At 52.1% G+C, this 27381-nt stretch overlaps 1 protein-coding gene across 4 annotated transcripts in view; it reads left to right on the top strand.

Moving 5' to 3' along the window:
- RIMS3 (regulating synaptic membrane exocytosis 3) overlaps positions 1-27381 on the top strand; it is a 49680-nt gene that overhangs the window by 4395 nt on the left and 17904 nt on the right. For 2 of the 4 annotated variants that reach the window (XM_045476833.1, XM_045476834.1), the window contains 2 exons: positions 21131-21307; positions 26618-26865. In XM_045476833.1, coding sequence (XP_045332789.1) covers positions 26649-26865 — 217 coding nt within the window. In that variant the 5' untranslated portion in view covers positions 21131-21307; positions 26618-26648. Of the gene's footprint in view, positions 1-4377; positions 4698-21130; positions 21308-26617; positions 26866-27381 lie in introns of those variants that run through there. The other 2 variants (XM_045476835.1, XM_045476832.1) reach the window with 2 other exon arrangements.

Raw genomic sequence — 27381 nt, 5'->3', positions numbered from 1 at the left:
TCCAACTCCAGGAGAGCTTTTGGCTCATAGTAGCTGCTCAGTAAAAGATAGTCTGATGAAAGAATAGCAAAGAGCCTCCAAAGAGCCTCTGCCAAATCTTAGGCCACGTGGATTTTTTTCTCCTTGTCTCTGTGGTCCTACCAGCCACAACAACTGGAATCTTACACATGTTGGAGAAACCTTAAAAATCATCTATTGGGGCGCCCGGGTGGCTCAGTCAGTTAAACGTCCAACTTCAGCTCAGGTCATGATCTCACAGTTCATGAGTTCAAGCCCCAGTCTGGGTTCTCTGCTGCCAGCACAGAGCCTGCTTCGGATCCTCTGTCTCCCTCTCTCTCTGCCCTTCCCCTGCGTGCGTTCTCTCTCTCTCTCAAAAATAAAACCTTTAAAGAAAAAAAAAAATCACCTAGCTATCTCCTTCCTCCTACCATTTTACAGACGGGATGATTGAGGTCAAATTTTCAAGTATTTGCCAACAATCTCAATTTTGTGTCTGCAGCCACTATTTCTTCCCTGGACTCCAGACCCAATCAGCTGCTTCTGCATCCCATATCTAGGACGCCCCACAGTGCCTGTGCCTGAACACATCCATAACTGGCCTCAGCACCTCCCCCAGTCCTGGTCCTCCTCCAAGCTTTCCCAATCTGGTGAAGAACATCACCACCCACCCTGTTGCTAGGGCCGAGATGTTGGGAGCCCCTTGCCACCTCCCGCAGCCTCCTACCACTGAACACCAAGGCCAGTGGTTTCGCCCACCCGAATCACAAAATGTCTCCAAATGCTCTCTGCCTCCTTGGTTTAAATGCCCCACAGCTCTCAGTGGGCCCCTGCAAAATCGCCCTCATTAACCCCCCGCCCCCAATCTGCTCTTTCCTTGTTCCAAACCATGCTCCTCACTGCAGCAAGAATGACCCTTAAAAAATACTTCTTTATGATTTAACTCCTTTGCAGATAAACCGTCATTGGCTCTCTACTTAAAGCAAATTTAAATAATAATTATTGTTACTATAGCTAACATTTACGGAAAATTTGTCATGTCCTAAGACCTGTTCTAAGGACTTTCTATATATTCACTCACTTAATCCTCACAACTATAAATATCCCCATGGTACAGATGAGGAAACTGAGACTCAGAGAAGCTTTTTTGCATAAGCTCTTACCCTATCCTTGACTCTGCTCTGGTTGCTATTCACTTGAGATGAAGTACCTTGGGGAGCATTCTAGCACCTCCCTTACTAGGTCAGGCCCTCCTAGGGCACATATTCCAGTTTGTAATTATGTATTATTTTGGTGTGGGAGTCATTTGATTGACGTCTGCCCTCCTAACAGACTTTAAATTCTCTGTTTTTCTCATTGTTAAGTCCTCAGTATTTAACATGTAACAAATGCTCGCTTGATATTTGTTGAATGGGTCAATGAAAAGGGTTTTCAGTAGGAGAGTAGATGTGGACAGGTTTGTTTTAGAAGGCTTTCTCTTGTGTGAAAGTTTGGAGATGTTGAGGCCTCCACACCAAGTCACTGCCAGCAGTGGATTCAGGAGCAAGAGGAGGGCAGTGTGGATGAGGGGAGCGGCCATGGGGGACGGATAGCAGCAAATGAACCTGGGGAGTATTTAAAAGGTAGACTGCGCAGGCCCTGATAATGAACTGGATGGAGGTGAGGACGAGGGAGGAGTCAAGGATGACTCCCAGGCTTCTGACTTAAGCAACTGGTACCCTGAGCTCAGGTGGGGACTATCTGGGAGGAAAGAGGCAGGTTGGGTCAGCAGAGCAGGTGACCCCTAGACCAAGTCTATGGAACCATAGAAAAGTTCTCAGAATCTTCTTGCCCAAACTCGAACGTGGCCCTAGTATATTTGTCCAGCCTCATCTCTAACCTACCCCAGAGTCAGACTCAGACCACTGCTCCTCCCCTAAGTTCCACTCATCCTCCACCCAGACTTGTAAGTGTTGCCCCACTCTGTCACTCCTCTCTCAAACTCCACAGGACTCAGCTTCAAAGGCCTGCACCTCTCCTCTCTCCCATGTGGTTAACAGGGCCTTGACTGTTCCCAAGATTCACTGTGTCAGAAATGTTTCCCTGCCTGTCTCCCCTAATGACTGTTTTTCTCAACTGAATCCTCAGCACCTGGGACAAAGCCTGGCTCACGGTTAACTTCAAAAAACTTTGTTTCATTGAATTCTTCCAAGGCCTTGGCTTTCTCATATCAAGAGTGGGACCAAGAGTCAGGCTTTGAATCCTGATGCTGCTACTTAGAATTTGGACAAGTCACTTCTCCTCAAATCCTGTTTCTTCATGTGTGAAATGGAGGTGATAATAAAGTGGACGTAGAAGAGCAGCTTTGAGCGTTAATGAAATGCTGTATGTTAAGTGTTTGGTACAATGCCTAGAACATTGTTAGTTAGCTTCCTCAAAAATGTAGCTGTTATTTTAAGAAAAAAAAAGATCCCATGGGGCGCCTGAGTGGCTCAGTCGCTGAAGCGTGCGACTCTTGATCTCTGGGTTGTAATTTCAAGCCCCACCCTGGGTGCAGAGATTACTTAAAAATAAAATCTTAAAAATAAATAAATAAATAAATAAATAAATCCTACCTTAACGTCCGAGAGCTGCACGAACTGGAACCTTGGATTACAGGATTACAGTTCCCAGGATGGCCACACGAGGGAAGTGGTGAGCAACATCGGGGCTGACTCTGGCTCTGCTGTGCTATAAGCACCTGCTGTGGACCCAGATGGCCCGGCTGGGATTTCCGGGGCTTCCCGGCCCCTGAACAGGTGGGCGCTGGCCAGGGCGCTGTGGGAGGAGCCTCCGCAATGTGCTTGGCCCTCTCACAGCCGCCGCCGGCCCTTCTGCTCACCCGTTTCTCAGGGGACAGTAGTAGAGGGCAGCTGGGATTTAGGGTCTCCAGTCTGTCATTTGTCTCTCAAACTTGAGTATGATAATTTCTTCTCTATAGAAGTTTTCATAGTGTCTATCGTCTTCTCCATAGAAGTTTTAAGTTTCATCGGTATTTTTCCTTTGGCCTCTAGCTTTCACCACGCTTAGGAAAGTCTTTTCCGTCTCTAGGATTATTAAAACATCCATTCATGCTTTCTTCTGGTACATTTGGTGGTGTTATATAAATATGCTCTTCACCTGGAATTTACTTCCGTGTAAGGTAAGGACACAGCTCTCTCTCATTTCCTCAAATGACTTGCCAGTTATTTCACCCATTTGTTGAAAGGCCTATTTCCTCCATTTACCTGAAGTGCCATCTTTATCATACCCGGATTCCTTTGTGGAGTTGAATCCATTCCTCTACCCCATTTTGCTTCACTGATTCGTGTAGTCCTGCTTCAATACATTGACTTTATGTTTTAATATCAGGTAAGGCAAAATCTCTTTCCATTCCTTTTTCTCTAGATTTTTTTTTATTCCTGCATGTTTATTCTTCTATATGCACTTAAGAATCAACCCTCCACCCAATCCTTTGTCCCTGGAGTCTCTAAAATTATCTGCAAAGCATACATTTGCACATTTGCCTAAGTTGTCATCAAATGTGCAAAGGGACCATGATTCCAAAGGGAGCCCCTGGTTTCCATGTCTCTGTGATAGGGAGCATGGGAAGAGCACAGGGGAACCTCAATTTCTCCCTCCTCTCCCACATCAGCACAGTCTCTGCTCTCCCCACCCTTCACCTCTACCATTGTTCCAGCCGTTTCCCTGGTCTCTGTCTTGTCCCTCCAATCTAATGTCCCTGCTGCTCCAGAGCATTCATGCTACAACACGGGCCCTAGTTCTAGGCGTGATGTAGATTAGATGATAACAAAAGCTTAATTAATATGTGAGTGGAATTGAGTCCTGGCTTCCCCTCTGGCCAGTTGTGGGATCCAGCTTCAGGTCTTCCACATTTTCGGGTCACAGAAAGTTTTTTTTCCTCACAGCAGGCACTTGCGCAAGGCTTTTCTCCTCTCTAGGCTTCAGTTTTTCCACCTATACATTGCATTTGAGTTTGTAAGTCATTTCCTCATCTCCCACCATCTGACTTTCCTGGATCTGGTCCAGCAGGGAGTAGCGGTACCATGGTGCCAGTGATGTCCTGTGAGGTTCCCCAAAGAGGAGGAAGGATGAAAAAGTGCAGATATAAATGGTGGTGGAGAGGGGGACCAGTCATGAAGCCAGAGTGTCCGAGAGACGTGGAGAGACTTCAGGCGTCCTCTAGACCCCAAACCCTTCGAGGCTGGTCTTGTTACCCTGGGTGGCCTGCAACTGGGCAAACCCAGACTCTCTCCATTTCCCTAGGTTCCGCCCACCACCAAAGGCCCTGCCCCCATTAACCCCGCCCCTCCAGTGGCCCCACCCGCCGGCCGAGGCCCCGCCCCCGTCAGGCCCCACCTCCCTCTTCGCCTCCCGCCGGCCGGGGCTTGGGCTTTGCACCCGGCGGCGGCTGAGAACCGTGGCGGCTGCGGAGCCAGCAGCGCAGGCGGGCGGAGCGGAGCTGCCCGGCCCGGTGTCGGGCGATGCCCCCGTGAGCCTCTTTCGCCGCCCCTCCCCGCCCCGCGCCCCTACCCCCTCGGAGTCCGCCGCCCGCCTGGGACGGGGCCGCGCCCACCGCCGGGTCCGCGGGGCGGGGTCCCGGGGCAGCACCTGCCCCGCCTTGTGGAGCCGCCAAGCCCGGCGGAGACCCCTCCCTGTCTGGACCCTGGACCCACCTCCGGGTAAGTCAGTAGGCCTTGCTCGCTTGGGAGTGGACGTGGGGAGGGGGCTGCGGAGGTCTGGGGGACTACCAGCGGGGGAGGGGGGCTCGGGCCGTGAGGAGCCACGTAAGGATGTGAGTGTGCAGGGTCGGGGGGGGCGGGGCCTCAGGGGATCAGCAGAGTGTGTTTGATGGCTCTGGGGTGGGGGCTAAGGTATGAGAGGGGAACGTGGGGTGTTTGAGGAAACCTGGAAAATGGGGTAGAGGACCCCAGAGTCTTGAGTTCTTTGCTGATTCTCAGAGCACCTGGGGCCATGGTCTTCAACAGCATTGCCTCGCATGGCATTTTTGGAAAGTGCTTAAAATCTCTCCTGGAAAGGGAGCTGGAAGGCAGCCTGCTTTCTCCCTCCTGCCTGTGCCCTGGTTGACAAGCAGCCACTCTTTCCTCCCAATGAAACACCATTGTGGTGCCTAGAGAACCCCCTCAGCCCATGAAAGGAAAGGGATGGTGCTCACTCCAGCCCTAGGAGGGGAAGAGGGGGCTTTTGGGAAACTGGGAAAGGCAGTTGGTCAATCCATGGTGGGGAGTTCAGGGAGGCTTGGCAGGACTCTTGGTGGGCAACCTGGACACTCGTTCATTCAGGGGGAGGGTAGCTTCACTGGCTAGCCTCCAGGCTGCCTGGACCCATGCCTACATCCCCTTGTCTGGATAACCCAGCCCAGAGGAGTGGGTTTCTTCCCAGTATTCTGGGCCTGGAAATCCAGGGAGCGCCCATAGCTCCTGTGGTCTTGATGGCGTAGGCAATGCCATACTCAAGGCCAGGGAACAAGGGGTGCTGGCTGGCACTGCCACTTTGGGGCTGGGGAGCCTAGGTGAATGTCAGAGTCTACCTCTAGCCCCATGGATGTTGTCTGGGTGTGGAGAGGAAGCCTGATGCCCCTTTGGTCTGGTCCTCTGCCTATGATGCCTTCTTAAGTCTAGGGTCCTTGGGTTTGGGGCCTGAAGTGGTGGGGAGAGGGCCTTTCTGGGCTAGGCCTGGTCACCAGAGGGTTAACTAGCCACCACCACCACCACCCCCTCCCCACCCCCCAAGAGTTGCTGCCAGCCACCAATTAGTCTGTAATCAGGCAGCTGCCAACTGTCCCTGGGGGCATGTGGGCAGCCTAATGGGGCATTCTCTGGTTGGGGGTTGGGGGAGGTGACTGGGGAAGGGGTCTGTGAAATCTGTGCTTAAACCAAGCACTGTGCCCTTCTGAACCTGTTTAGGGCCCATAGACCCTCCTTCCTGACCTCAGTGCTGGGCTGCCTGGCATAGGGACCTCCAGCCCTGGGGTTCCACACGTACTCGACCTTCTGCAAGGTATGAAGTCCAGAGTCAGGCAAACTTGACTTCAGACCCAGCTCTGCCACTTTCTGGCTGCTATTGAGGAAATCCCTTCCCCTCTCGGAGCCTCCTTCAGTAAAACAGTCCCACCTTCCAGTTCTGCTGGGAGGAGTGAATGAAATGGTGGATTTGAACTGCTTCGCATAGTACCTGGCACTCAGGGAAGCTTGGGAGAGAACTCCTGAACTCACTAGCAACCCCTGTGCCAAGGACTTGACGGGACAGGCAGGCAGAAAGAAGCCAGGTATTGGGGACCCAGCCCGGGACCAGGTTCCCTTCCCTCAGGGCATGTGGTTGTGGGCCAGGCGCTGTCTCTGTCTTAACTCTCATCTCTCCCTCCTTGCTCACAGACATTTCTGGTCTCGGGCATTAATTGGATTTTCCTCTGCAGAGCCTGGGCCAAGCCGCTACTTTCTGGGCTCCCCCTATCCCTAACCAGGTGCTACGCTCTGTGGGGTCTTTCAGGGGTCTGGGTGATGTCTGCAGCTGCAACAGCAGCTGGCCCTTTAAGGAGGGAAGAAAACAATTATCTGGCCTGGGCATTGCATCAGCTGGAGGCTGGAGGGTCCCTGGGGAAGGGGGGGCAGGCTGGTGGTTGATTTCATTAGTGCCATGTGAGAACTCTCACCCGAGTCTGCCCCGCTCCCCAGCTGCAGCCTCCTCCCCCCGGCAGCGGCCGCCCCAGCCCCATTGCTTCCCCCTACCCCACCCCAAGAGCATCACCTTGGAGGACTCTGTGCACCCCCAGCCCATGTCATGGGCCCTGGGCAGAGAGGAGTGAGGAAGTTTCTCTCTCACTGGCTTTTTGCTGACTTGGGGTGCAGGGTATACCTCCTGTACCAGCATTTTGCTGAAAGTGGGGGTGTCTCCCCCATTAATGTTTGGCTGACCTGGGGGGTATTTCTACTACACTGGCATTTTGTTGACCCAGGGGAGGGGTGACTTCTACACCGGCCTCTCACTGATGGGGGTGCTGCCTTCCGCACTAGGGTTTTGCTGATCTCACAGGGTAGCTGAGCTGCCTGGGTGTGTGTGTGAACTGAAGGCATGGGTGAGAAACAACTCTCCCTGGTTGGAAGGGAGCTGGCTCCAAACAGTGAGTCATAGGGACAGAGGGGATGCCAGGTATTTGGGCATCAGACAGACCTGGGTTCAAATCCTGCATTCTCCACTTATGGGCTCTGTTGCCACTTCAGGCAGGTGGTCTCTGGAAAATAGGAATAATTTACATTCATAGTGCCCACCCCCATCTGGAAGGTGCTTGGGGATTAGATACAGTAACTGGATGTACAACACCCAGCCCAGGCCTGGCAGGTGGGACGTGGGGAGGATACTCTATGATGATTCTCTTCCCCTTGCAAGTTTGAGCTTCTCCGACCTTGAGCTCGAGATGCCTGGACAAGAAAAAGAGGACTAGGGGGGAGTGGAGAGAAGGGGAGGAGGAGTGCAGGACCCTCCTGCCTCTGTTGCAGGGGGGTGCCTTCAGACACCTGATGTACCAAGCATTGTGAGCCAAGCAGCCCTGCCTCCATGGAGCCTGCATTCTAGCCCAGGATGGTCCAGGGCAGGTGATTGCCCCTGTATCGTGTGTCAAAAGGAGAGATTCAGGGAGCCTAGAGTGACCAGGATTGAGGCAAAGAAGCAGCGATGAGGAGAGGGAGCAGTGTGGGCTAAGGCCTGGGTGATGGCAGGTGGGGCCTGGTATGGGGGAGGGGAGGACAGAAGTGGAGGAGAGAGGGTAGAGAGTGCACAGGTAGCAGAGGGCGGACCTCCCTGGTCCAGCAGGATACTAAAGGCTTGGGAGTTATCCTGAGGCCAGTGGCAGCCCCTGAAGGGCTTTAAGGCAAGAAGGCAGGGTTTCATGTCCAGAGAGCGTGGGCTAGGGTCTGCGGCTCTCGGGCAGAGCCTTCTCAGGAGTGACCTTTTGCCCTCTCACACTCCCTTCCCTGTGTAGCAGCCCTGGTGCCCAGGGAGCTCGTTGTTTATGTGGCTCTCCCCAGGAGGGGGCCAGTCCCAGTCCCTTCAGCTCCCTCCCCCTGGGCCTTGTTGACAACGTTCACCCCTTGGGGCCAGGTTCTCCCTATCTCCCCAGGAAGCCAGAGGGTAAGAGGCAGGGCTTCGGCACCAAGCTGGTCTACGTTCACATTCTAGCTCTGCATTGCACGAGGCAGGTGCTGTCTGGCAAGGCACACCCCATCTCTCAACCTCCGTGTCCTCAACCATAAGACGGAATTGATGTTATTTCTATAGGAAGGATAAAGCGAAATTCCAGATGGAAATTATGGAACCCATTCCAATGTCATTTGGCATGTTACTTTGTAGCATGGCACTGACGTCTACTCCAGGCCAGGCCCAGGGCTGGGTGGGGGCGGGGACAGGGCTGGCTTCACGAGTCTGGTTGCATGGAGCCCTGGGTTAGAAGGACCCCATCCTCAGTTTTACTGTCACCGTGTTGAAATTCCTAATTTTGAACAAGGGGTCCCACATTTTCCTTTAGCACTGGGCCGTCCATTGTACATAGCCCTACAAATTGGGTAGGGGTAGGGAGAGGCCAGGAGAGACACAGACTGACAAATAGTTCCCAAGTGGAGGAGGTGTAAGGTGGAGGGCATGACTAACTGTCCCAAGGTGGGCGGGATGTTAATAATAGTAACATTTATTTAGTGCTTACTGTGTGTTAGGTTCTTTGCTAAGTACTCATCCTCAAACAGCCCCATGAGGTAGGTAGTCTTATTGCCATTATACAGATGAGGAAAGTGAGGTTACATTTGGCCAAAGTCACACAGCTATCAAGAGGCAGAACTGGGATTCAAACTCAGCTTGTTGGACAGCACAGTGCATGCCCGGACCAGGGAAGTCTTCTCTAGGAGAAGGGGTCCCCTGAGCCGGGTCTGAAGGTAACTCGGAGGGAGAAGAGGGCTGTCTCTGCTGGAAAGTGTCTGTGCTGAGGCCCGATGCTTGGCCAGGAGAGTGGGAGCCAAAGCCTGATGCCCCCTGGGGCTGAGGGAGTTAACCTTTGGATTTTGTGGTTCTCACTTACCAGGCTCAGAGCTCTTGGTCACTCCTGCCCCCAGGCCCTGCTGCCCCCAGGATTCCTCCCAGCTGTCCCTGCTCTCGTCTCGCTGCCCTGCCCTCTCCTCCTCCACTGCCCGGTAATCTCCTTACTCTCTTGAGTTGAGTGATCTCTTCTGGGCTCAAGCCCTGCAGGTCTAACCACATTTAGATGTCTCACAATCAGCCTAGAGTCCAAACCCAGGTCCCCAGCTCCGCCTGCCAGCACCTGCTCTGCCTCCAACATCCCCAGCTCATCTCTGCTGCCACCATCCACCCACTTGCTCAAGCTGGAAAGCTGGAAGTTCTCCTGGACACCTCCCTCTCCCTCACCCCCACAGCCCACAGCCATCCTCAGCAATCGTGTTAGTTGTCCTGTGTCTCTCTCCCTGCCCGCCGCCCCATGCCAGACCACCATCGGTGCCCACCTGAACCGCAGCGATAGCCTCCTAGACTGGGCTCTGTACGTTTCTGTTCTTGCCCCGCTTTGTTTCATTTTTCACACTGTGGCCAGAGTGATCTTCTAAAGATAAATGTTTGACTGTATCATTTCCCCGTGTAAGACCCTTCTAAGACTTCTTGGAGTAAAAGCCAGACTCTGATGTAGTCTACAGGGCCCTGTGTGATCTGGTCCTTGCCTACCCTTTTCGATCATCTGGTACCATTCTCCTCTCTCCCAGCAGCAGGACTTTCACACATGTTCCTTCATCCCGGAATGCACTCCTCCTAGTGCCTTGTTAACTCCTACTTATCCTTCAGAGAGATACCAGCTCTTGTAGCATCTCCACAGTGAAGCGTAACAACCAGAAACTGAACACCGCCCCCCCTCCGTGGGACCTCATACTTCTTCAGGACACTCAGGACACTTGAGTCGCTTCTCCCTTGTTTCTCTGTCTTGCTGGCCTGTGAACTCCGTGGGGTCAGGGGTCCTGTTTTGCCCAGCCCCAGCACCCAGTAGGTACGCAGGGAGCTGCTCAGTGGATGAAAGGGCTAGATGAATCATTGCTGCAGTACCCTAACTGGCCTCCCTGCCTTCAGGCCTGCCTTCTCCAGTCCTTTCTTCGTGGGGGCCCCCAGAGCGATCTTTCTAAAGCACAGAACTGACCCTGTTACCCCCTGCTACTTAAAATACTTCAATAGCTCCCTATTGCTGACAGGAAAGGCCTCATCTTCTTAGCATAGAATTCAAAGCCCTTTGTGATCTGCGCCCGACCGGCCTCTCCAGCTTCGTCTTCCCTGCTCCCCCACCACACTTTGAACTGCTGGCAGTTCCTGTAACACGTCAGGCTGTTTTGTGCCTCTGTGCCTCTGCACTTGCTGTTCCCGCCGCCTGTAATGCCTCCCCACCCCAGCTTTCTCTCCCTGGAGAACGTCCTTCACTCTTCAAAACTGGTTTAGCTGCCACCTTTGCTGTGAAGCCTCTGAGGACCCTCCTGGCCCTTCCTGGACAGAGCTAACCCACCCTCCCTCGGCCACATCTGTACAGAGTCTGCATCTAGACAGAGGTCGACTCTTCCTCATCTCCCGGTCAGCTGAGCTCATCCAGGGCAGGCACAGTGATTTTTTTTTTTTTTTCCTCCAGGATTGTCCATCTTTGTGCCTCTTAGCTCCCAGCTTCTCCCCCGTCTTAATTGGGTCTCTGCTTGTATATAGAAACCGACTCAGGCCAGCTTCGGTAATAAAGAAGGGTTTATTACCAGGACACAAGAGATTCCTGAGAACTGAGGGGCAGAAAAATCGTTAGCCTCTGGGAGGCAGAAACTGTAGGCCAGGAGAAGTGGAAGCAGCCATCCTCTGCACCTTGCTGGCCGCCTTTAGCTTTCTTTCTCCACGGACTGATTTGTCCTGCTTTACCAGAACCTGAACTACCTATAGTTCCTCTACCGTGTCCTGCGTTCCCGCCACATTCAGAGAGGGAACCCAGGGTTCGGCAGATCCAAATCCAAACTTGTATGAGAGGATCTGATTGGCTCAGAGTTGGTCAGGTGCCCACCCTGGTCCAATCAACTGCAGCCTGCTGGGAAGGCTCTCAAAGTCGGATTTGCAGACGTTGCTCTTGACCCCCTTATGGAAAGGTGGTGGTGAGGAGAGTCTTTGTTATCTGGGCAAGTACTTTTTAAAAGACATCTGCTAGAATCCTTAGAGCGCCAGGCTGTGCCTGGCCCCCACCCTTCCATCTGGATAGCACCTGGAGAAAACAGCCCAGGCATCGTGACTTAAAGGGGTGTCTTTTCCTGGGGCAGCAATGCTAGGGCAGGCTTTGAAGAGCCTGTCAGTTGTCATTCAAAGGCCAGAGCAGAGAGATAGATAGATGAGACCCAAAATTTTCTCACTTGTCTTTGGAGAAAGAGGAGGGTGGGAGCAGACAGGATAGTTCTCCTACCAAAATCATATTCATTCTCTAAGATGGAACTCATTTCCTCTCCTCTAGGAAGAATCATGCCATGCCTACCTCCCCGCTCCCCACCGTCAGCCATTTTTTATCTGAATTAATTCTATTCTTTGTACTTCCCTCGTAATAAACATTTTTGAGCCCTTACTTTGTGCCAAACACTATGCACATGCATTATTTCATTGAATCCTCACGCCCTATTAAATAGGTACTATTGGGGCGCCTGGGTGGCGCAGTCGGTTAAGCGTCCGACTTCAGCCAGGTCACGATCTCGCGGTCCGTGAGTTCGAGCCCCGCGTCAGGCTCTGGGCTGATGGCTCAGAGCCTGGAGCCTGTTTCCGAATCTGTGTCTCCCTCTCTCTCTGCCCCTCCCCCGTTCATGCTCTGTCTCTCTCTGTCCCAAAAATAAATAAACTTTGGAAAAAAAATTTTTTAATAGGTACTATTATTATCCCCATTTTACAGACAAGGAAACAGGTTCAGAGAGGTGACTTATGGCTAGGGACACACAGTGTGACTCCAGAGTAAAAGTTCTTACCCTCCACTACTTAATCACTTGCCTGTTGGCCTTTCAGGATTGTGAGGGCCTCACAGGCAAATACAAGATTGCCATTCTCCCTCTCCTGCCCACTGCCCAGCAAGGGGCCAGCCCAGAACAAGGGATCCCAGAGATGAGACAAATGGAGACAGGTAGAGTTGAGGGTCTCCCACTCATGGACTTAACCCTGTACAGCTATGTGATTCTGGACAAATCTCTTAATCTTTTAGAGCCTCTATTTTCTCATTCGGAAATGGGATGATAATTCCCGGTACGCAGCTCATACTAGATAGTGGCTCTAAGGATAATTTGTAAATGGGAAAGAACTGAGCAATTTCGAAGGATTATTGTTACCAGATTGGACTGTGGTAACAGGGCTCCAGCTAGCCACTGTGCCCAAGCCTAGAGCTTCCCACCATGGGTAGTAGCACCTTCAGTGAGACCTGAGGTGACTTTCAGTGGCTCGCAGACCTGTCATTACAGAGCATTGGCTCCCATAGTGAGAAAGTTGGTTCCCTTTCCACTCCATCAAGTCCAAATTTGTCCCAGGGAGAAAGTGCCAGTATGTCTTTAACAACTTGCCAACACTGCTGCCCTTCCCTTTTTAACAAAGAGGTCTTGACTGGCAACTCCAGGTAGCTAAAATTTAGTAATACAGCTTTGTTTTTACTGTAGGTATTGTACTTTCATTTTCTATTTATTAAAAGCAATAATAGTTGCATTTATAGTAGTAACACAAAATTTCTACTTATAATAAATGCGTGTAAGTTAAAAGTGTCAATGTCAGCACAATAAATAAGGAGCAGTACAAGAGTATGGCAGAAATCGTTGAGAGGGCACACAGTGTTATGTGGATAATGCAAAATTGGGAAGTGGTGTGGGGATGTCAGAGACATGGACTATTCACCTGGGTAATATTGAAGGTGCCTTCCACCTGCCTGGAAAACTTAGGGGTCTCTTCCTGCTCTGCCAGCCCGCTTCCCTCTCCTCACCACATGCCCCGTCTTGAGATTCTTTCAGAAAATCCTGCCATGATTATTCTGCAGACAGAATTTGTGCCACTCTTCCCTCAGTCCACGAGAGAGGGAGGCTCTTGGAGTTGGGGTGTCTAGATGGTGGTAGGATGCCCCCTCATCTCTGAGGCAGCATGTGGGCACTCCTGGGGAGAGCAGGAGCTGTAGACTCCACAGTTCTCCCGGTCCCCAGGCACAACACAAACCTCGGGGCCTCCCAGAGGGCAGGAGTCCCAGGGAGCACAGAGGCCATGGGAGCTGCCAGTGAGGGCAAGGCCATCCCTGGAGCCTGGTGCCCCAGAGCTTGGGGCCCCGGGGCCACAAAGCCAGGAGGCTTCGAGGTCTCAAAGGTTCCCTTTCCCCAGTTACCCCTTTCCCATCCTTTTGTGCCGCTGCCTACTTGCCCCCGGGGATTGGGCAGCAACCCTGGGAGTCCTCAGAGGACACAGAATTTATCCACAGGAGTCAACACTGGGGCCAGGCAGGAGGGGTGGAGGTCCCGCCTGACTCTTCCCCAGAACCATGTCCACAGCAGGGGGGCAGGCCTGGGCTCCAGGAGGGTGGGGGGCCTGGGTAGTGTGAGGCATGTGCTCCTGTATCCGTGGTGAATGTCTGAGGGTCTCTGTGAAAGCATATTGTGTGTGTGTGCGCGTGTGTGACAGAGTAAGTGTGTGTGTGTGTGTGATGAATGTAGCTCTCCAGCATACTGTGTGTGTGTGCGTGTGTGTGTGTGTGTGTGATGAATGTAGTTCTCTGGCATGGTGTGTGCATGTGTGCGTGCGTGTGTGACTGTGTGTGTGTGTGTGTGTGTGTGTGTGATGAGTGTCGCTCTCCAGCATACTGTGTGTGTGCACGCGCGTGTGACTCTGTGTGTGTGTGTGTGTGTGTGATGAGTGTCGCTCTCCAGCATACTGTGTGTGTGCACGCGCGTGTGTCTCTGTGTGTGTGTGTGTGTGTGTGTGAGATCCATGTAGCTCTCCGTGATGATGTACTTCTGAACGATATATCTGAAGGACTCTGAGCGCATGTCGTACGTGTGTGCGCACACAGCGTGTGATATGTGCATCTGTGGTAAATGTATTGCGTGGGATAAATCTGAGGTTCTCTGTGAGGGAGTTTTTGTGCAGCATGTGAGTTTGCGTATGTGTGGCAGGGCGTCTGATGTGCGTGTGGGTCTGTAGTGAACTCATCTCCACGTGGTGCGTGTCTGTGAGGCATATTGTGTGTGTGCTGTGTGTCTAGGTGGCTGGCTGCTGGGTGCGGTGTGTGCCTGTTATTCTGTGTGGCCGCTGGCTTTGTACAGCGCGCATCCGAATACGTGGTGTGTCTGAGTGGCAGCGGGAAGCCGTGTGGTGTGCGCCCGGGTCTTTGTGCCCGGGCAGGGGCGGGGGCGCAGAGCAGTGGGCCCGGGAATGCTGAGCGTGCCTGAAGGTGGCGCCTGCCCCAGCCGGGCCGTGCCGTGGGTGTGCTGGGTTCCCGGGGAGGGTCCCCAGAGCTCGGCGGGAGCGGGTGGCGCCTTCCGGCTAGGCTCGGGGCTGGTAACCAGAGCCCCTTCCCCCATGAAATATTGATCGACCTCGCTGCAGCCCTGGAGAAACAGGGGCCAGGGGGAGGGGAGCGAGCGGACCGGCCGCTGTCCATGGTGCTGCCGGGAGGGGGGGGAGCGAAATCTTCCCCATCCACCAACATGCTCTGGCTGGGGCCCCTGCCTCGGAGGATGAGCTTGCCTGCTCCTATCGCCTGTCTCTCAATTCCGCCACCCTATCTAGGAAGGGAGAACAGGGATCAAACGGGCATTTTGGAGGATCTACCATCTTCTCCCCCCTTCCCCCCCGCTGTGGCTAGGCTAAGAGTAGGGCTGTGTTTGGCTGAGACAACCCTAATATACACCTGTGGTCCTGGTGTGATTGTTGGTAGCATCTCTGCTTACTCTCAAAAGTCTTATTTGGATGATAAATTATGTGCATCCCCACAATAAGGCTTTGCTCCAAAGACCTCTTATCCCACCTTCTCTGCTCCGGGGTGGGGGAGGGGTTCTGTAGGTTCTGGGGGTGTGAGCACTAAGTGTGTTTGCAGGTGAGGCGATCGTCCTTCCTGTGCTAGGGCTGATCTGGAATAAGTGCTTGGGAGCCCCAGGCCCCTCGGGATCGTGCTGAAGCCCAGACATTCCCCAGGGAATCCGTCCTCTTCTCCACCAATCCAAATCCTGCTTTCTATTCAAGCTGTGCTTTTTTTTTTTCAGGCCTAGACTTTCCTTGCCCGTCTACATTCTTGACTGGGCAAGTCTTCCCTTGGTTTTGATGTGATGGTATGGTAGGGCCTCCAGGTTGGCCATCTGTATACTCATGGCATTTTCTCTGACTTCTCTGCCGATACTCCCTTCTTCAGTGGATTCTATATTCCTCCTATCCCTCGCCCTTTGCTCACTTTGTACTCCCCTCTAGGCATTCTCTTTCCTTTCCATATGCCACTTTTCCCCTCAGGGTACACATCCAAATCCTGCCCACTTACATTGCTCTCCTGAGCTCCAGTGAATCTGCTTACCTGCCCAATGCCTCTATGTGGGAGTTGCAGTATTATCTCAGACTCATCACATCTAAGATGGGACTCATCTTCCCCTTAAGCCAGTGTTTTCCTCTGGGACCTCAAGCTTTGCTGATGGCACCTCTCAGTCTCTACCCTTCCTATAAATCACTTTGGATTCTGTTTTTTCCTCTCCCCAACTTCATCCCATCACTAACTCTAGGCAATGCCCCAAGCCTTCTCATGACTCCTGGCCACCCTTTTCCTCTTCCCATCTGCATTGTCTGAAGCAGTGCAGTCTTCTTATCTGCTTTTTGACTGTTTTTCCTTCTGTCAGGCTTTCTTCTGATTCTGCACTCAGTGTCAGATTGAGCTCTGTAAAACATTACATCCAAGTCATGTCAGATTTCACTCCTTACAGGATTAAAGTCAAGCTTCTTAGCCCTGCATTCAGAGCCCTTCACTGGCTGTGCCAAGCCTACCTTTTTAGCTTTCTCTTCCACAATTGTACTTACCTCCTGTTCCAACTGCACTGCCCTATTCACCATCCTGCGAACATAACACTTCCTCTCTGGTCCTTCCCAGGTAGTTTCCATTTCTCTCCTGCCACTTCTATCTCTCCTAATCCTGCCGATCTTTTGAGGTATTCTGCCATGCACTTCCCAATGTGCCTTTTCTAGTCTCCTCATCCTGAAGCATTCACTCTTTTTTTTTTTTTAATGTTTACTTTTGAGAGAGAGAAAGCATGAGTGGGGGGTGGGGAGCAGAGAGAGAGGGAGACACAGAATCCAAAGCAGGCTTCAGGCTCTGAGCTGTCTGCCCAACGCAGGGCTTGCACCCATGGACCGTAAGATCATGACCTGAGCCGAAGTCGGACGCTTAACTGACTGAGCCACCCAGGCACCCCCTGAAGCATTCACTCTTGAAGAACAACCAGAGTATTTAATTTTTAACTTTCAGTGCCTTGGGTCGCCCATTGACCAGCAACATGGGTATCACCTGAGACCTTGTTAGAAATGCAAAATCTCAGGTTCCACTTGGGACCCATGGGATTGAAATCTGCATTTCAACAAGATCCCCAAGTGATTTGTGTGAATATTTAAGTTTGAGGGTAGGATCTTTTGTTTGGGAATGGCCTTCAGCCAGGACTGGTGGTGTTCTTAAGTGCCAAGTCTAACAGCCCCCATCAGGTGACAGGTGGCACATCTGGCCAGATCCCACGAGCTATGAGAAGGGGTGGATGGTTGAGATGGCTGTGAAGCATGCATACTTTGCCTGGCCCCTCCTACCTGGAATCTATGCCCCAAAAGGCCCCAGAGTTCAAGCTCTGTAAATCTGACTAGAGAAAGTACTCTAGCGACACAAGGAGGAATCAATTAATCGATGAAAAAGTAGTTATCAAGCATATAGCAGAACTTCTTCCTCTTCACAAAACACATACTGGTGGAAATGACTGTTACTTTAATGTATATTTTGAAAAGAAAAATATGTATTTTAGTTTTTCTTTATGATAGCATCAATACAGTTTCTAAAGTGGGAACTTAAAAAAACACGGTATGTCACATGAAGAAAATAAAAATAACTCACAATTCTACTATCCAGATATAAATATTGTCAATTTAATATTTGTTTGAGATTGTCATTCATTCCTTCAACACATTTAAAAAAAATTTTTTTTTTACATTATTTATCTTTTGAGAGACATAGAGAGACAGAGCACAAGTTGGGGAGGGGCAGAGAGAGAAGGAGACACAGAATCCGAAGCAGGCTCCAGGCTCCGAGCTGTCAGCACAGACCCCGACACGGGGCTCAAACTCACAAACTGTGAGATCATGACCTGAGCCAAAGTCGGACGCCCAACCAACTGAGCCACCCAGGTGCCCTCAACACGTTTTTACAGAGCCAGGTCTATGCCAGGCACTGGAGGTTCAGGGTGAAGAAGATATGGTTTCTGTTTTAGGTGGAGTGTGGGAGACAGGCATTAAACAAGTTAAGAATAGCAGTATATGAGTTTCCTAGGGCAGCTATAACAAACTGGGTGGCCTAAAACAATAGAAACTTATTCTCTGACAGTCCTGGAGGCAGGTGGCAGGATTGGTTCCGCTGAGGGAGATGCTGTTCCGTGGCTCTCTCCTAGCTTCTGGTGACCGCTGGCAATCCTTGGTGTTCTTCAGTTTGTTGCTGAATTAGTCCAAACTCTGCCCACATCATCATGTGGCATTCTCCCTGTGTGTCTCTGCCTTCATGTGGTTGCATTCTAACATTTATTTATTTTTGAGAGACAGAGACAGGGCAGGAGTAGGGGAGGGGCAGAGAGAGAGAGGGAGACACAGAATCCAAAGAAGGCTCCAGGCTCTGAGCTGTCAGCACAGAGCCTGACATGGGGCTCGAACTCATGAACCGGGAGATCGTGACCTGAGCCGAAGTCGGACGCTTAACCAACTGAGCCACCCAGGCGGCCTTCATGTGGTTGCATTCTTATGAGGACACCAGTCATATTGGATTAGAGACCCACCCTACTCCAACATGACCTCGGTGTAACTAATGACATCTGCAATGACCCTATTCCAAAACAAGGTCAAATTCTGAGGTACTGGGGTTACTACCTCGACAAATCTTTCCCGGGGGAGAATTCAACCCATAACGGGCAGGGACAGTACAGAGTCTGGGGGAGCATGACAGGGGGAGTCATTTTGGGAAGACTCTCCTAGGAAATGACCTTCCAACTGGGACTGAGCGATGACTAGGGATTAGCCAGGCAAAGGCAGCACACAGAGAAACCGAGGGCATCAGAACATGAGGGTGGGGGTCAGCTGGAGAAGAACATTCCAGGCAGACAGGAGACACAGGGCACTTTTGAGGAATGGAACAAAGGCAAGTGCAGCTGGAATACAGATGCGGAGCAAGAGCACGGGACGATCTGGCTCACTTGGCTTGTGGGCCTTGGTGTGAGGGGTTTTTACCTTCTCCTGAAAGAATTAGGGAGCTATGGCAAGCTGTCTTGCAGGAGTGATTCATTCTGCCTTGTGAGTGATCTCACAAAACTGAGCTGTCTGAAGGCTGTATGCTTCCTCTATATTCCCCAGTTCTGAGGGAAGACACATGGCCATGTCCTCAGGAGCCCCCTGGCTGAGGAAAGACACATGGTAGCTCTGTCTGAGGAATGAAGCCATGGCCGTGTCTTCAGCAGCCCCTGGTTCAAATGGGGAGGACAAGCCCTGCCCTCAGGAACCTTGATCTGAGCAGGACACAGGGTGCAACCGGCCTTGGGTCTATCTTGCCCTTCAGTGTCCTGAGCTCTTGGAGTTGTGGACAGAGCTTTGGGTCCAGCTGCCCCACCCTCTGCCCTGCCGTGAAGACTGTGTCTGAGAATGTGTCCAGGGTAGGCACATGACCCACGTAGGTCCCTGGGGCCAGAGGCGCCAAAGCTGAGGGAGGCCAGGGGCTAGGTTTTGCAGGGGCTATCTCCTGAGCACCTTGCTGCCCTCAAAGAATGTCTGGCTATTTCCTTTCTATGCAGGAACTAGCCTGGTGCTGAACCCATCCCTCACCACACCCTCAGAGACTCTTTACTGTGTGTGACAGGAGAGGGCCCCCCTGCCCAAAGCTGCCTTTCCTCCCTTGCCTGGGCTGGGTGGGCCAGGCTGGGTGGAGGAGAAGTGGGTCAGCTTGGTAGCCATGGTGACAGCAGCTGCTCCCTGCCAGCCTTCTCATCTCCTCACCACAAACCTCACCGATGAGCTCTTTTGTCCGGCCTGCAGGGATGGGGGCCAGGAGGGTGGTACTCAGGGCTGGAGCTGGTATGAGTGTGTACGTATTCAAGCTCGCACAGGCACCTGCTCAGAGCTGGTGTGCGTGCCTCAGCCAAGAGAACCCAGGATCCAGGTATGACCCTTCCTACTTCCCTGCCCACTAAAGGGATGGGGCTCCTCCCACCTCCCTGGGCTGGGCAGAGGCCAAGGAGGGGGTGTGTGTGTTTGAGTGTGCGTGGGTGTGTATACATATGTGAGTCTGCAAACGCCTGTGACTGTCAATGTGACTGCTTCTGTGCACTTTTGTCTTGGAGGTGCATGTGCCTGGCTGTGTACGTAGGTGATTATGTCTTTTAAGTGTATCTCATCCGTCTGGGTCGGTATGGTGTGTGACCACACATTTGAAACTCAGTGCCCTGTGTCTCCCCCTGTGTGTGTATAGTGTTGTGCATGCGAGTCTGGCTTGGGGGAGACAAAGGTCACATAATCAGGAGGAGACCTGGCATGGTGCTCCCCATGCAAGCTGGGTGTGCTCCCTCAGCCCAGCCTGCCTCCCCCACCATATGCCAGCCTTGTCACCCGCCCATCTTTTCCTGGGGGTGGGGTAAAGCAGGGTTAGAAAAAAAGAGAACCCTTCTCCCCTTCTGTGGATGCAGACACTGGCCCCTGACATGGACACAGATTGGTATGGGAGATGCAGCGGGAAGCCCTGGTGGTGGACTGGGATTGGGTCAGGGCCCTCAAAAGTCAGACCCAGCACCCAGTGAGGGCCCAGGAGCTGAGAGGCTGGCAAAGAAAAGCACAGTTTCACATGCCAGCTCCACCTCAACTGAGAGGCACAGGGACTCACATCCCACGCTGTCCTGCTCTCTGGGGGGAAGCAGGTGAGAGGTGATCCTCTCGGTCTCTGAGCCTTCCCATGAAGTGGTTGCACCCGGTGCGCAGTCCGGCCCAATGAGCACTGACACCCATACAGTCCTTCCGTTAACAAAGGCACCATTATGAGTAGTAACAGTGTAGTTGGCCAACCGAGCATTTAGCACGTTACCGATCCTTATTTTATAGCATCTCATCTAATAATCCTAAGGCAGGCATTATTATCCCCACTCTAGTGGTGAGGAGCAGTAGGCTCTGGGAGGGGGGGGGGGCGGGTTGTTAAGGAAATTGCCCGGCGTCATATGGCTTGCAAGTGACAGATCTAGGTTTTGAACCAAGTAGGTCTGCCTCCAAAGCCTGTGTTTTTAATCAGCGTTTTCCTGCTGCTTGTTATCCCATCCGACACCAGGTGCAGCCTGGAGAGTGGGGCTGCGTCCAGGTGGCAAGTAGACTCCCCCGCACAGAAGAGGAGCGGGAAGTTCAGAGAGGCTGAAGGACTTGTTCCGGGTCACATGGCTGGGGGTGGAGCCAGAAGTGCTCCACCCCCCCATCGGGGGTATCTCACAGTATCTGGGGAGGGACATCCCTTCAGTGGGAGGGAGGACTGAGGAAGGAAGAGTAAGATGTAGAGCTCCTTAGCCGTTGGACCTCCATTTGTCCCTCATGTGTTAAAAGTCTTAAAATTATGGGTGGGGCTTCAGCAGCAGTAGTTTGACATTAACGTGCCTACAGGCAGATTATTCGGGGACCCAGGAGTTAAGATGCTTTCTACAAAGTAGGAAACAGAATCAGAGAGTTTAAATGATTTGCTCAACATCCCACAGCCATCTCAAAAGTCTGTCTCTTAACTCTGCAAGCTCCTGGAAGCCCTTAAGGATAGATGTTTTCACTAGCCCTTCCTCTAAACTCCCCTCTTTCCTTCCAGACTCTTATCACATCACCTCCTCCTAGAAGCTACCCTGATTGCCTTCACCTCCTTTCTTGAAAACTGGTGTCTGAGCAGAAGTTAACAGAAGCCTCGTGTCAATGCCCTAGGGGTGTGCTGTTGGTAGGGGCACAGCCCCCTGTGATGTGGAACACCACGCTCAGATTCATCAGTTGGGTGAGTTTGGGTTTTCTTCAAAGTGGGGAGGAAGCACCTGCCAGGTGATGTGGGACCTGGGAGTTAGGAGAATTGGGTTGGAGCTCTAGTTTTGTCACCAACTTTCTGTGTGACCCTGGGTGTGTCTCTTTCCCTGGGCCTTGATTTTCCACTCTGCAAAATGAAAGACTCAGGCTGGAATGGGGTTGGCAAATCTGTTTTAAATCATGGGCCACTTTTCACCAATTGGTGCTGGAGCTGTGTTGAGAGGGATTCTGAGGTTAAATCTGTCCTTGGTGGGAAAGAGATGGATTAGTGATGTCTGCTGTGGGTGGAAGAAGGAGAGAGGTGGTAAGAGCCTCAGTTATTTGCCATCCCTTCCAACCTACCAGTCCATCACCCTGTGACAGATTCCTTGGTCTCTCCTGTTGAAAGAGTGGGTAGCTAGGTTTATGTTGGGCTTTTGGATGGCCCTGTTTGACTCTCAAAACAGGCTTATGATCTGGTTAGACACATGAGGGACCTGGGTAGCCTGGCAGAGCTCTGAAACCCCAGCTGTCAGGATTCAAGAGATGGTCTGGGGAGCGCTTCGGGTACTGTGACTCCAGGGTAGAGGCCAAACATCCATAACTGGAAAGTAAACACTAGCCTCCTTGCTTGGGGAGCTTGGAAGGAATCTGCGGGCATGGAGTTTTGGCAGGAGTGGGGACAGTAGGACTCGTCCCTGGAGGAGACACCCGAGCCATAGTAGTAGATGCTGCTGTGGCAGTAGATGGGGGTCAGCGGAGAGAACTCCAGAGTGAGGTGTCTGTGACCCGGCAAGGAAGGGCTCCCTTCCTTGAGGTGCCATGAACTGGGCTGGGAAAGGGACAGTCCTGCTCAGAGGCAGAGAATTGTTGAAGTGACTTTTGTAGAAAGGATATAGGTCATTTAGCAATCTCTTGGAACCACCAATATGTGAGATGCTGTGCTCTGTGGCTTGCTGGCCCCTCACACTCTGCCCCCATCTCTGCCTGCTGCCCCTTCCCCGTCCCTGTGGTCTCATGGCTCAGAGGGCGCTATAAGTAGGACTTACATGGGGGCCATGTGGCTGGCTCTGTCTCTCTGTCTACCCCCCCTTTTTTTAAACCGTTTTTTTTTTTTTTGAGAGACAGAGAGAGACAGAGCGTGAGTGGGGGAGGAACAGAGAGAGAGGGAGACACAGAACCCAAAGCAGGCTCCAGGCTCTGAGCTGTCAGCACAGAGCCCGACGCAGGGCTCAAACTCACGAACTGTGAGATCATGACCTGAGCCAAAGTCAGACGCTTAGCTGACTGAGCCGCCCAGGTGCCCCATACCCCTCTTTTTTTTTAAGTTTATTTATTTATTTTGGGGGTGGAGGAGAGAGAACGAGTGGGGGAGGGGCAGAGGAAGGAGAGAGAGAGAGAGAGAGAGAGAGAGAGAGAGAGAGAATCCCAAGCAGGCTCTACACTGACAGCACAGAGCCTGATGTGGGGCTTGGACTCACGAACCATGGGATCATGACCTGAACCAAAGTCAGACACTTCACCGACTGAGCCACCCCAGTGCCCCTCTGTCTTATCCCTCTTGAACTAGACTGACTGTCAGAGAAGCAGCCAGAGCCCCCATTCTGCCAATGCAGAATGTGTCCTTAGGCTCTGCTCTCCAGTTACAAGGACTTGTAGAGATCACCTAATCCAACCCCTTCGTTTTACACACAGATGAGGAAACCAAGGCCCAGAGAAAGTGACACAAGGAATCCATAGGCATTCTAATCCCACTTCCTGATTCTTCATTCTCCCAGGCTGCCCTGCCCAGCACTCCTGCACCAGAGGTCAGGCCCTAAGACCTTGGATCCACTGCTTTGGGTCTGGTTCCTCCTGTCCCCTTGAGGGTAGCCTATCTGGCTGGGCCCTCTGAAGCATTCGCCAGCTCTCTAGGCCCCTCTGGGTGATCCCTGGGTAGTTAAAGATGAGAAAGTGGCTCCAGATGGTGCAGAGTCCTGGATGTCAAACCATCTGCTTGTCAATGTCATTCATTATTCATGAGGAAACATGAGCCCCTGGGTTGGCAGGGTCAGGAATTTTGTCCCATACTTTCTTCCCTTCTCAACCCCTGGGAGTGATAATCTTGAGCTTCCTGTAGGCTGCACTTCCTGTGGAAACCTGGCCCAGAGAGGTTTTTCTCATCAGAGAGAATTTTCTTGCAGAGTTTTCAAAAAGCCGGAGTCCCAGGGCAAAGCCTGAGTGAGAGGGATGGGCCTACACCTTTGGGTGAGGTCTGGGTTGATGGGGCAGGAACTGCTGAGTGTGTTCACATCTTTGTGGGAAGAGGAGACCTGGGTTCGAGTCCGGGTGTTGCCGTTTCGTAGCCAAGCAGGATGGGCAAGGCCTTCACTTTTCTGATCTGTGACGTGGAGATTACCATACACCTAACAAAAATACTTGAAACATTTTTTTAAAGTTTATTTTATTATTTATTTTGAGAAAGAGAGAGAGAGAGAGAGAGAGAGAGAGAGAAAACGAGTGGGGTATGGGCAGAGAGAGGAGAGAGAGAATCCCAAGCAGGCTCCGCACTGCCAGCATAGAGCCCGACTCAGGGCTCAAACTCATAAACCATTAGATCATGACCTGAGCTGAAACCAAGAGTCAGACGCTTATGACTGAGCCACCCAGGTGCCCCTAACAACAATACTTTACAGAGTAAGTTAGGCTTACACTGGAAGCCCTCTCCCACCATTCACCAAAAGACCATGCAGGTACCCAAAAAAAAACCACACAAATTGGCACTAGAATTGGAAACTGAAGAGAAGAGATCATCATAGGCCCAAGTCCAGGGGGACTTTCCATTAGCTGCAAGGTTAATGGGGGATGGATGGAGAAATACAATCCGGGACTCTGTGTACATCACAGGGTGAGCGAAAACAATCCAGACAACCACAAAGAAGGGAGAACACAGCTTTGACTCATCCCCACTGTCAGCCCTAATCTGCCTGGTTGGCAGGAGCCATGCTGACCAGGAGGCCAAGTGGCCACCGTTCACAGCTATCTGGGGACTGAAATCCTCTAGAGTGGCATCCTCCCTCCTCCCTCCTTCTCCCCTGACCTGACACTTCAACTATGTCCTTTTGAAAAGGCAGATTCCCTCAGGGTGACAGGGCTGAGAGCAGAGGGTCGAGCAAAGTGACCGGAGATGGGCTGCCCTGGGAAGAGCTCTGTAGGCTGAGACAGAGCTGGGAAGGGCTGTGTGCAGAGCCTGCCGGAGCAGCCGTTTTTTCCCATACTCTGAGCAGAGGGCACCTGCCGCAGCACTGGACCTTCAGCCAAGTTGTAGAGGCCGATAGCTGGAGATCCCATCTCTGTGCAACATTGAGCCACCCAGCTCCCCCAGAGTGGCTTCCAATGCCCTCTGTCTTCCCTAGCACTCATCAGAACAATCCGATTTAATATTTAATTACGTAATCAGTCACTCACTGTCTGTCTCTCTTGGACTGGAGGCTCTGAGCGGGCAGGACCAAGTCGGCCTGGCTCGCTGCTGTATCCTCGGCACTCTGCACAGGCCTTGAAATTTGGGGGGGGCTTCGATATTTTTTGAATCCAGCTTTGGAAAGGAATTCGGCAATATTTTACAAGAATCAGAGAAATGTTTATGTCCTTGGTATCAGGTAGGATGCTTTGGGATGTAACTGAGACCACTGATTCAAATTGGCTTAAGCAGTGGAAAACACATTATCTCACATAACTGGAAGGCCAGAGAAAAGCAGGCTCCAGGGTGGCCGAGGTCCTTTCTGTCTGTGCTGTGCTGCACTCGACAACACTGGATTCCTCTTGGGACTGGGCCCTCTCTAGGGGGAAGAGTCTTGAGGGAAGAAGTGGGGAGAGAGACCCCACTTCGCTGGTAAGCATGGAATCCAAATCTTCCCCTTAAGTCAGATCGGGCCAACTTAGTCATATGCCTGCCCTTGTACCAGTACGAGTTACCAAGATGAGGGCCGCTCACTGATTGGCTTGAACTAATCAGGATCTGCCTCTGAAATGGGATGGGGTGGTGGCTGCACAAAACCAGCGCTCTGTCAAGAAGCAGGAAGGGAGTGTGGCTGTTGGGGAGGCTCCTAGCGGTATCCACACTCAGCCTAGTGACTGTTTCTGGGACTCAATCCTAAGGAAATAAGTAGATCAAAGCAGTGTTGAGTGATGTTGTTTAAAAGACAGGAGAGGGGCGCCTGGGTGGCTCAGTCGGTTAAGCATCCGACTCTTGGATTTTGGCTTAGGTCATGATCTCATGGTTTGTGAGTTGGAGCCCTGTGTTGGGCTCTGTGTTGACCACATAGAGCCTGCTTGGGATTCTCTCTCTCTCTCTCTCTCTCTCACTCTGCCCTCCCTCACTCTGCCCTCCCTCTTCTCTCTCTCTCAAAATAAATAAACATTAAAAAAAAAAAAAAAAAAGAAGACAGGAGACAGAGGAGGAAGTCAGACCCGATCTAAGAGGTCACGATAATACTTAAGTCAATTATGCTACCTCTATACAATGAAATATTATGGTGGCGTTAAAACATTTATACCAAGCGTTCACGACAGTGGGAAATGCTTGTGATATGATGTTAAATGAAAAATACCAGGATGCAAAATTGTGTTTGCACTATGAGTTCAATTATTTTTAAAAATGCATAGAAAAGAGACTGGGAGGAAATCAGATCAAAACGCCTCCAGGGGCCGCCACTCCGTGGTGTGCTTAAGGGCGACCTGTGCCTGCTTCTTTCTACTTTTCTGTGCTATCCCTTCCAGCAGGAGGGCCCCTTCCGGAGCCGCCACCCCCACCCCGACCCCACAGGCTGGGGCCAGTCTTGCTGTCTCTGTTCTTATTATTGGCCATGACAATAATCACACTTACTATTTACTCCATGCCTGGCACTGTTTTGGCGCCTTCACATGCTCTAATTTAATCCTTTCGACAGTCTTGTGAGGTGAGTGCTTTTATTTCTCGTTTTGCTGAGGTGTTCACTGAAGCCGCGAGGTGCTTGGTCACAAGATCACACAGCCAGTGTGTAGAGGCCTTTGGAATTCAAGAGTGGGCCGTACGACTCCACAGCCTCTGCCTTGACCTGGCCAAACCAGGTCACTTGCCAGGATAGCCATGTGCTAATAAGAATAGTTCCATTATTGAGCCAGACCCTGTGCACACTCTTTACGTTTATTGATTCGTTTAATCCTCACAGCCTCAGAGAGGCCGAGTGACTTGCCCAAGGTCACACAGCTAGGAAGTGGTGGGCTGCTGTAGAGTGGCCCCAGGGCTTGATGTGGCACACCTTTGTTTCCTGCCCTCCCCCCACAGGATTGCCTGAGGCCTTGCCGCCCCTCGGACCATGTTTAACGGGGAGCCTGGTCCGGCCTCGGCCGCGGCCTCCAGGAATGTGGTTCGGAGCTCCAGCATCAGCGGTGAAATCTGTGGCTCCCAGCAGGCTGGGGGTGGGACCGGGACCACCACGGCCAAGAAGCGGCGCAGCAGCCTTGGGGCCAAGATGGTGGCCATCGTGGGCCTGACTCAGTGGAGCAAGAGCACACTCCAGCTCCCCCAGTCTGGTGAGGGGACGTGGGACACGGAGGGGGTGGGGTGGGGTACCTTGCAATGACAGGGCACCCAGGGGGCGTCCTCATGCCTACAGATACTTATATAGCACTTACCATATACCAGCTGCTACTCTGGGTCCAGTACATGTCCTGACTCATTGGATCCCCATAAACTCCATGAGGCAGATCCTCAAGCAAGAGAAGGGAAGTAAGATGCCCCCAACTACATAGCAAGCGGGTCGCTGGAGCCTGAATTCAAAGCAGCTGGGCTGCGGGGTTCATGCTCCTGAACTTTACGCTGTGCTGCCTCCGTGCTCACCCTTACGCATTCAACAGCCACCGTATTCCTGGCACTGTGCTAAGTGGCACGGCTCCACAGACACGCATCCACAGGATACAGTCTCACCTGCATTCTCTGAATTTCCCAAGTACAAATAGCCGCAGGAATGCAGCCACACATGACCAAGTCACAAGAGAGACACACACACCTTGTATCGTCATACGGTGTGTGCTCATTTGCTCAGGTGA

This window comes from Leopardus geoffroyi, chromosome C1, assembly GCF_018350155.1.
Source record: "Leopardus geoffroyi isolate Oge1 chromosome C1, O.geoffroyi_Oge1_pat1.0, whole genome shotgun sequence".
Taxonomy (NCBI): Eukaryota; Metazoa; Chordata; class Mammalia; order Carnivora; family Felidae; genus Leopardus; species Leopardus geoffroyi.
The sequence above is the reverse complement of the archived record's forward strand: the minus strand, read 5'-3'. Positions and strand labels throughout refer to the sequence as shown.